The sequence below is a fragment of the Panthera uncia genome, assembly GCF_023721935.1.
Source record: "Panthera uncia isolate 11264 chromosome E2 unlocalized genomic scaffold, Puncia_PCG_1.0 HiC_scaffold_20, whole genome shotgun sequence".
NCBI lineage: Eukaryota > Metazoa > Chordata > Mammalia > Carnivora > Felidae > Panthera > Panthera uncia.
Window position 1 is genome coordinate 6,893,265 of NW_026057589.1, and position 10,761 is coordinate 6,904,025.

Here is a 10,761-nt window from a genome sequence, read left to right on the forward strand (position 1 = left end):
CCAACAAATGATGCTATAACAAACAGATATCTGTATTCAAAAACGTAACAAACCAAACTTGAATCAAACCATATACAAAAAGAAACTCAAAAAGGATTCAGATGTAATGTAAAATCTGGAACTATAAAACTTTTAAAAGATAACACAGGAGAAAAACTTTGCTGCTTGGGCTTACATGAAAATTTCTTAGACACAGTATTATTAATACAATCTGTAGAAAAATAATGAATAAATTGTATTTCATCAAAATTTAAAACTTCATTCTCTTAGCAGTATTTTCCTTTTAAAAAAAATTAATGTATTTATTTCTGGGGGAGAGAGAGAGAGAGAGAGAAAGAGAGAGACAGAGCACAAGCAGGGGAGGGGCAGACAGAAAGGAGAACACAGAAACTGAAGCAGGTTCCAGGCTCCGAGCTGTCAGCACAGAGCCTGAAGCAGGGCTCAAACCCGTGAACCACAAGATCATGTCCAGAGCCAAAGTCGGACACTTAACTGGCTGAGGCATCCAGCACCCCAATAGTGTTTTCTGAAGTACAGAAAAGACAAACCACAAATGCAGAAAATCTTTATAAAACACATAGCTGATAAAATACATACATCCATAAAATATAAAGACATCTCAAAACTCAACAATAAGAGAACCAGCCCATAAAATAATGGGCAAAAGATCTGAACACTTCGATAAAAAATGTATACAAGTATCAAATAAGCACATGAAAAGATGATTAACACCATTAATCATTAGGGAAATGTAAATTAAAACCACAAGGAAATCCTATTACATGCCCACTAGACTGACCAAAATGTAAAAAGGCTGACCATAAAATATTTGGCAAGGATGCAAAAGAAGTGGAACTCTCATGTATTGCTGGTGGATACATAAAATGGTACAACCACTTTGAAAGTTCAGCAGTTTCATAAATTGTTAAACATATACCTACCATTTGATCCAGCCATTTCACTCCTAAGAATTTACCCAAAAGGAAAGCAGGTTATGTGTCCATACAAAGACTTGTACACAAATGTTCATGGCAGCATTGTATGTAATAGCCAAAAACTGAAAACACCTGAAATGTCCATCAACAGATGAATGGATAAACAAATGACCATAAAATGGAATACTACTTAGCAATAAAAAGGAATTAACTATTGATATACACAACAACATGGATGAATCTCAAAATAATTACGCTGAGGGAAAGAAACTACACACAAAGAATATGTATTGTATTATTCCATGTACTGAAAAAAAAATTAAACTACTCTATAGTAACAGAAGGCAGATCAGTGGCCGTTTGGGGAAAGTGGGTCAAGGAAGGGACGAAAAGAAGTATTATAAAGATGCATGAGGCTATATTCCCTATCCTGATTGTTGCTACTGTTTGCATGGATGTGTGTGTGTGTGTGTGTGTGTGTGTGTGTGTGCGCGCGCGTGTGTGACTTATCAAAATATAAACTTGAAATATTTATTTGCAACTAAAAATGAAAGATAATCATTTTCCCATAAAATTTTTTACCATACCCTTTAAACAATTTCTTCTCTTGGTTTTAAGGATTTTAAGTTGTATGTAGATTTTGACATAATGCTTGAATTAACATTTAAAGTTCTCAAAGATAGGGGCACCTGGGTGGCTCAAGTTGGTTAAGCTTCCAACTTTGGCTCAGGTCATGATCTCACAGTTCATGGGTTCAAGCCCCGGGTCGGGCTCTGTGCTGACAGCTCAGAACCTAGAGCCTGCTTCAGATTCTGTGTCTCCCTCTCTCTGCCCCTCCCCCGCTCATGCTCGCTCATGTGCTAAGTAAAATAAAAACATTAAATAAAATTTTAATAGAAAAATTTTTTTCAAAAAAAAAATAAAGCTTTCAAAGATAAAGAATGAAGACAGGACATAAAAGTACAGAGGAACACACTAAAAGAAACTTAGATTTATTGTCAATATTTAGTCTTCCTCTTAAAGGAAATTCAACTGACAATTTGGTTTAATGAAATAATTCATGATCCAATTTGTTAGTGAAAAACCATAATACAAAGGTTATCGCTAAGTTGTCTTGAAGCAACAGCAATCATTTATTGATCTTATTCTACATTAATAGAAACTGTAAAAAGGTTAGTTTGCCTGTATGGGTTATCAATAAACCTCTCATCAGCAACAACATGCCAAACAGGATTTTTGATGGAGCATAGTGATTTTCAATTCTAGGCACAACTGAAGAAAACAAGAAACTTCTTTATGTATTCCTCTATTCTCTCCTATACTCCCCTCTCATATTTTGATACTTTCTATTATAATCCCTCCCTTCCCAAAGCACCTAATGACATCTACGACTCAAGTTTTATCTTCCCCAGGCTATGAAACCTAGTTTCTTCAATAATTCCTGAAGAAAATGAACAAAAACTCAAGAATATACAATACAAAAGCACAAGCAATAAAAGAAAACTGGATAAATTGGACTTAAAATAGAAATTTTTTGAGCTTCAAAAGATATCATTAAGAATGTAAAAAGATAATTCACATATAAGGAAGGGAAGAATATACCTATAAATAAGGTATCTGATAAGGGGCTTGTGTTCATAACATATAAAGAACTCTAAAACCTCAATAATAAAAAGATAATCCAATTAAAAAGCAAAGAATGGACATTTCTCCAAAAAAAGATACACAAATGGTCAATTAAGTATATGAAAAGATGCTCAACAGCATTAGTCATTAAGGAAATACAAACCAGAACCACAATTAGAAACCATTTCACATCCACTAGAATGGCTACAATCGAAAAGACAGATTATGTCAAGTGTTGACCAAGGATCTGAAGAAATTGGGGCCCTTATACATTGCTGCAGGAATATAAAATGGTACAGCCACTTTGGCAAAAAGTCTGGCAATTCCTCAAAAGGCTAAACATAAATTTACCATAGACTCAGCAATTCTACTACCAAATATATACCCAAGAGAAATGAAAACCTATGGCACACAAAAACTTACACATGAACATTCATAGCAGCATTACTTGTAACTGCCAAACAGTGGAAACCCAAATTTCCACCAACTCTTAAATGGATAAACAAAATATGATATATCCATTCAATGAAATATTATTTGGCAATAAAAAGGAATGAAGATACTGGTACAACTTGAATAATTCTTGAAAATATTACACTAAGGGGCGCCTGGGTGGCTCAGTTGGTTAAGCATCCGACTTCGGCTCAGGTCACTATCTCACTGTCTGTGAGTTCGAGCCCCGCGTCGGGCTCTGTGCTGACTGCTCAGAGCCTGGAGCCTGTTTCAGATTCTGTGTCTCCCTCTCTCTCTGACCCTCCCCTGTTCATGCCCTGTCTCTCTCTGTCTCAAAAATAAATAAACGTTAAAAAAAAATAAAAATAAATAAAAAAAAGAAAATATTACACTAAGTGAAGGAAGCCAGTCACAAAAGCCCACATATTCTATGATTCAATTTGTATGTCCAGAATAGGCAAGTCCAGAGACAGAAAACAGATTAGTGATTGCCTACAGTTGGGAGGGGGGTGTGATTGCTAAAGGGCATAGGGTTTCTTTGGGGGTGATAAAAATGCTCTAAAATTGATTGTGGTGATGGTTGCACAACAGTGTGAATATATTTAAAATAACTGAATTGTATACTTTGGTTGTTTTTCTTTTAATGTTTATTCATTTATTTTGAGGGGTGGGAAGAGGGGCAGCAAGACAGAAAGAGAGGCCCAAGCAGACTCTGTGCTAACAGCACAGAACTTGATATGGGGCTCGATCCTATGAATCGAACCATAAGATCATGACCTGAGCCAAAATCAAGAGTTGGATATTTAACCAACTGAGCCACCCATGCACCTCTCTTCAGTCAAGCTTTTAAGATGAGTTAGGTATTGGGGCACCTGGGTGGCTCAGTCGGTTGGGCAAAAAACACTTAATTTTAGCTCAGATCATGATCTCAAGGTTCATGAGATCAAGCCCAACATCAGGCTCTATGAGCCAGCTTGGAATTCTCTCTCCCTCTCTCTCTGCCCCTCCCCCTGCACATACTCTCTCTCTCTTTCTCTCAAAATAAGTAAACAAACTTTAAAAAAAAGAAAAAAAAAGAAAAAAAAAGAGTTAGGTATTCATAATGTCTCCAGATCCTTATTTCCCACCTAAACGTCAATATACTGCAATCTGTCTGAAATATATTAAATGTACTGTTTTTTTTTTTTTTCAGTTTATCTATTTTGAGAGAGAGAGAAAGGGGGAGTACAGAAGGGGCAGAGGGGATGGAGGAGACAGAGAATTTCAAACAGGCTCCACACTGGCAGTGCAGAGCCTGACACGGGACTCGAACCCACGAACCGTGAGATCATGACCTGAGACAAAACCAAGAGTTGGATGCTTAACCAACTGAGCCACTCAGGCACCCCTACTAAATTGACTATTAATAAAACAAATGGCCTCCTAAATACAAAATCTAGTGGACAATTCCGTCATCATCTATGGACACTTGACACTGAATAGCTCAAGCAATCTCTCTCATGGAAGTATTCTCCTAAAGCTGATTTCCAAAATTCCACATTCCTGACTCTCCATTCACCTTCCTGAAAAGTTTTTCTCACACTATAGATTTGAAGGGGTATGTGCACCCCACCAATGTTTACAGCAGCATTATCAACAATAGCTATCAGACTATGGAGAGAGCCCAAATGTCTATCAACTGATAAATGGATAAAAAAGATGTGGCATATATATAATGGAACATTACTCAACCATCAAAAAAAAAAAAAGAAATCTTGTCATGTGTAACAACTTGGATGGAGCTAGACAGAATGTATTATGCTAAGTAAAATAAATCAATCAGAGAAAGACAAATATATGATTCCACTCATATGTGGAATTTAAAAAGCAAAACAGATGAACATATGAGGGAGGGAGGAGAAGAAAGGGAAACACACCACAAGAGACTTAACGATAGAGAACTGAGGGTTGATGGAGGGAGTTGCATAGGAGATGGGCTGGATGCGTGATGAGGATTAAGTGGGGCACTTGTGATGAGTAATGGGTATTGTATGTAAGTAATGAATCACTGAATTCTACTTCTGAAACCAATGCTGCACTGCATATTAACTAACTAAAATAGGGGTGCCTGGGTGGCTCAGTAGGTTAAGTGTCCAACTTCGGCTCAGGTCATGATCTCATGGTTCATAGGTTCAAGCCCCACGTCAGGCTCTGTGCTAACAGCTCAGGACCTGGAGCCCGCTTTGGATTTTGTGTATTCCTCTCTCTCTGCCCCTCTTCCACTTGTGCTCACTCTCTCTAAATTAAACATTAAAAAAATTTAATTAACTAGGGGTGCCTGGGTGGTTCAGTCGGTTAAGCATTCAACTTCGGCTCAGATTATGATCTCACAGTTTGAGTTCGAGTCCCACGTCGGGCTCTGTGCTGAGAGGCAGGAACCTACTTTGGATTCTGTGTCTCCTCCTCTCTCTGACCCTCCCCTGCTCGTGCTCTGTCTCTCAATAATAAATAAAAGTTAAAAAATATTTTTAAAAAATTTAATTAACTAAAATATAAAAAATTAAAAAAAAAATACATAAATGTTTTGGGATGCCTGGGTGGCTCAGTCAGTTAAGCATCTGACTTCAGCTCAAGTCATGATCTCACAGTTTGTGAGTTCAAGCCCCGTGTTGGGCTCTGTGCTGACAGCTCAGAGCCCTGGAGCCAGCTTCTGATTCTGTGTCTCCCTTTCTCTCTCTACTCCTTCACCTTTCACGCTCTCTCTCTCTCTCTCTTTCAAAAATAAACAAACGTTAAAAAAAAAAAGAAATGTTTTTCTCAGTCTTTTTTTGAGGGCCCTCTTCCTCAGCCAAATCCTTACGTGATGGTGTGCATTAAGGAACACCATTCCCCATCCTTTTCTTTTTTAATATTTAATATTTCTGGTTAACCTCCTCCATGTCCATGGATTTAATTTCCATCTTTCAAAGGACAACTCTAAAATCTATATCTCCATGCATACTGTCATGGTGGTTCTCTCAGATTCCCAATATTCTTGTCTATGTCTCTATTAAAATGGCTATCATACGGTATTCTAATTATCAGCATGCCTTTTCCCATCAGAATGTCAGTGTCCTGAAATCAGTGTGACATGCAGGGTAGATGCATAATAAATATGCATGTAAATTGTTGAATGATTCTTTCATTTCCTGGATCCTGTGAGATAATCTGCAATATATCCTACAAATAGATTATAAAATTAATTCCAGATATATAATCCATTAATTTCTCACCTTGTATCTTCTTTGTGTCTTCACTTTCCATGCTTGTCTGTATTCTTTTTCCTTATATTTCATCTATAAGATAAAGATATTTTCTCAATTTAAATCAATGTTTGAGAATTCCAGAATTATAAATGCAAAAGTGTAGGGAAAAAACAATTTTCCTGAAGACAGAAGAGCAGGAACTGAATCTACAACTTATTAAATATGTGATACTGGGTGTGCTTAAGTTCCCTAAGGCTCAGTTTCCTCTTCTGTAAAATAGGAAATCCCTACTTCATAAAGTTGTTACAAGAATTAAATTTGAAAAATACATAAATGCATATGGCATTCTTAAGTATTACAGGCCTTCAACATAGTTTATTAAGTAAATATACACTTTGGTTGACTGAATCTAAATGACCCTCTTGTGGTTCTGCTTCCTTATTTTCTTTTCTTTCCTGTAAATTTTCATCCCATCATTTCTGATTGGTCACTCCATGAATTGGAAATTTAAAACACACACACACACTTTAGAACTGCATTTCTCTACACAAGCTAAGCTTAATACTAAAATTTTGTTTTTCAACAATCCATGGTTTTTTCTTTTTTTTAATTTTTTTTTCAATATATGAAATTTACTGTCAAATTGGTTTCCATACAACACCCAGTGCTCATCCCAAAAGGTGCCCTCCCCAATACCCATCACCTGCCCTCTCTCCCCGCCCCCCCATCAACCCTCAGTTTGTTCTCAGAATCCACGGTTTTTTCGACATAGTATTCCACTATTAAGCTAAAATCCTTGTTGATATACCACTTGTTAGAATTTTTAAAATAACTGGGAACCCTGATATGGCATTTCACATGCTAAACTGATTTTTTAGAAAAACTATCAGAGTCCAATTAACTTCTTAAAGCAATGAATCAGGACTCACAGAACTCTAGAATTCTTTTTTATTCCAACACTACATGGTTAAAAGGAGACAGCTACTGGGGCACCTGGGTGGCTCAGTTGGTTGAGCACCCAACTTTGGCTCAGGTCATGATCTCGCAGTCAGTGAATATGAACCCCAAATCCGGCTCTGTGCTGACAGCTCAGAGCCTGGAGCCTGCTTCAGATTCTGTGTCTCCTTCTCTCTCTCTCTGCCCCTCTCCAACTCATGCTCTCTTTCTGTCTCTCACAAATAAACATTAAAAAAAAAAAAAAAACTAAAAATAAGAGATAGCTACTTATCCCTTCTATTTTTTTCTCACTCTCAAAATGAAAATAAAATTCCCAAATAAAAAAATTAATAGTAAATGTGATAATCTTTTATAAAATAATATATAAATGTATACGAGGTTTGCCATTTTTTTAAACCTAAATATTCCATTAAAAGAAGGATGCTTGGGTACATTATAGCATATTTACAGGATACTGTTACAAGAATACTGATGTTTACTTGAAATGTTTAATAACAAGGAAAAATGCTTGTGTTACAATTAATCAACAATGGCAGGACTCAAGCTTTTATCTACAGCATGATCCCAATTATGCAGAGGAAATCATAAAATAAAACTACATGGAAAACAACATGTTAACACTTGTTTTAAGCTGGTGGTTCTATGGTGTCTTATCCCACTTTTTCTATTTTTCACAATTTTTATAATAATAAAAGCTTCGAACATTCAAGTCCTATAACAGGCCAGGCTATGTTCTGTAAACCTTACAAATATTATCCTTCTAGTTTTTACAACAACCCTAAGAGGGAGTTATAAAGATGAAGACTGACAAGGAGAGGGTAAACAATTTGCCCAACTTCAAACAGCTAGTGAGTGCCAGAGCTGGAATGAGCACCAAGAAAATCTGAGGCCATGCCCTACACTCTTATCCTCTACTACACCTTCTTCCATATGTAAACATGCATTACCTTTGAGAAAATGGGTTAGGATTTGGAATAGGAAGAGTAAATTAAAAAAAAAAGAAAACTTAAAAAAAATGGACTATGGACTACATGTATCACATGTGGAGGTTTTTTTGCTTTGTGAAGGAGTATAAGGACTATTTCTTTAGTTTTAATTAGTCAACCTATTCTGCCTTTAAATATAATTTTATTTTTACAAAGCTTTAAAAACTAAATGTATTGAAATTGAAACTGACAGAACACATTACCTTCTATTCCCCTTTGTCTTTCTTATATTGTTTTCTAATAAATGACACAATAAAATGGAACTTTCCAGGGGCTCCTGGGTGGCTCAGTTGGTTAAGCATCCCACTTCAGTCATGATCTCATGGCTCATGAGTTCGAGACCCACATTGAGGCCTGTGCTGACAGCTTGGAGCCTGGAGCCTGCTTCAGATTCTGTGTCTACCTCTCTCGCTCTCTCTCTCTCCCCGTCCCCTGCTCGTGCTCTGTCTCTCTCTCTCAAAAAAAAAAAAAAAAAAAAAAAAAAAAATTAAAGTTTTCCAAGTACCTAGTAGCATTAATACAAGTCATTTACTTACTAGCTAAGTGCTTAGAAACATCAACAGCAAAGGGCAAGTTATCACTTTCTAGGGATAATTATAAAACTATATTTTAAATTATGAAATATAGACTATTCCCCAAAACAAAAGCATCTGTTCAATAAAACAGACAGTGTTTTCAGTAATTTAGTGAAGATGCAAATTGTGAGAAGCAAGATTGCAAAATTATCTGCTGTATTCTCACAAGGGGAAAAAAAGGATTTTTCCAGGTAACAGAAGAAACTATTCCATTTACAGGTTTAACTCAAGGTACTCCCCAAAACAGTGCTGTTAAATTCAAATTTAAGCAAGAAAACTATCTGAACGTTACTCTTTTACTTGGCATAGAAAATGTTAACATGAAAAGCTTTTTTGAAATTTAAGTACTACCCCAAAATATCAGAACGATAAATGAAATCTTTCTCTGTAAGGCTGGCAGGCTGAAAATCCCACCACTAAATGCCGTCACTAAGTTCTTGACAGTGGATGCCCAGCTTGGACTCACGCACAGTAGAAATTTTCCTGAAACTAGGGGAAACAAGGGGGAAAGGGCCAATAGGCAAAAAAAATTGCTGTTACAGTTTAGCTTGAGAAATAAGAGGTGCAGAAAACAAGCTGAGTGAGGGTACGAGGAGCTCACTCTGCGTTCACATTCCCAGACTCAGTAGACTGGAGCAGCCTTTATGCATTAAAACTCATCACCTCTTCCCAGTTTGCACAGGAAGGCGATGCCCAATCTTTCCAAGTAGGGAAGGCTACCCCCACCCTCTTTTCCCAGTTTGCACTCATTAACACCAAGGCCTGGCTCACCTAAAGAGCTGGGAGAACTCCTTTCGAAGAGCAGTGGTCTTCCCCAGGTTCGTGTTAGACCAGGACTCTGCAACTCCTGCCAGGGACCGGGTACCGGTTAAGGGCGTGAGTCCCGCCCCGCCACCGGCGACTCCTGAGCAGCGGGCGCGCCGCTCAAGGGCTGTGGCCCACGCGGTCGGGCCCAAGGTCTGAGAAAGGGCCTCACCAGTGGTTCCCACCCCTCCGATACACCAGAATCATCTGGCGAGAGGCCTCTGGATCCTCAAGTACAATCAGGGTCGGAAACTGCCGGGCTCCAGAGGCCTGACCAAATGGTACATGGCAATTCTCTTTTTCCCATGAGCTGCGGTCGGGGCTGCGGCCGGGGTCGGCCGCTTCCTGAGGAAGGCCCCTTCCGGCCAGTTCAATCCCCTCAACGGGTTAGGAAGGGAATAGGGAGGCATCCCTCATCCCAGCCGCTGTGAGGGCCGACCGGGGCCTACTGGCTGCAGTCTACCTTCCACAGGAGACCACTGACAGATTCCGGGGCGGGGGCAGGGCAGGGCCCGACCGCGCAGGGAGTGGAGGCCGTGACCTTTACCGTCAAGCCGCGGCGTGCCGTTTCTGTGCTTCCTCCCTCGAAGCCCGCCTACAAACAAGACGCTCCACTCCGTTTCCCGCTCAGCAGGCCAGGCATACTTCCGCTGGGCGGAACTGGGACTTCCGGCCGCTCTCGCCCGCCCACACGCGGTGTCTCCCCACAGACAGACGCTCCCCGAAGTCCCCAGGGCGGGTCGTGGGTAGCAAGAGTACGAATGCAGTGTCCACGAGTGGTGGAAAGTCACAACGTGGAGGGGAAATCTTCTGAGCTCATCGCTCCGGGTTTTTAGGGCTTTTCTTTGCTCAGGGGGGCTTTCACCACAAGGAGTTAGGAGAGCCGGCTCCAGGTCCATGAGACCAGGTCAGAGACTGTGGCAGCAGGGCACAGCATGGGTTAAGGGGCCCTCCGAGCCCCAAGCCTGGCCCTCAGTCCTCTCTCCCAATCTTCTTGTCTTTGTTTTCTGATAAAACTATACATCTGAAATATCTGCCTTTTCTTGTAGTCATGGTTGGAAGATGTCCTTTGCTAAAATCTACACATGGGATAAATTCATTATTTAATTAAGACTGTAAGAAAAAATACACTTAAAGCTGTTTCTAATGAAACACAAGAGATTTTTATAAGTAACTAATTAGCAAGCCAGAAATAATGAAC

General features: G+C 39.1%; 1 protein-coding gene across 5 annotated transcripts in view; it reads right to left on the reverse strand.

The window, feature by feature from the left end:
* The window catches only part of TERB1 (telomere repeat binding bouquet formation protein 1), a 45,922-nt gene extending 35,170 nt beyond the window's left edge, over nucleotides 1–10,752 (reverse strand). For 3 of the 5 annotated variants that reach the window (XM_049622558.1, XM_049622556.1, XM_049622557.1), the window contains exons 1-2: nucleotides 9,528–10,752; nucleotides 6,266–6,328 (exon numbers count right to left, since the gene is read on the reverse strand). In XM_049622558.1, coding sequence (XP_049478515.1) covers nucleotides 6,266–6,296 — 31 coding nt within the window. In that variant the 5' untranslated portion in view covers nucleotides 6,297–6,328; nucleotides 9,528–10,752. Of the gene's footprint in view, nucleotides 1–941; nucleotides 1,365–6,265; nucleotides 6,329–9,527 lie in introns of those variants that run through there. The other 2 variants (XM_049622554.1, XM_049622555.1) reach the window with 2 other exon arrangements.
* Between the last annotated feature and the right edge of the window lie 9 nt (nucleotides 10,753–10,761).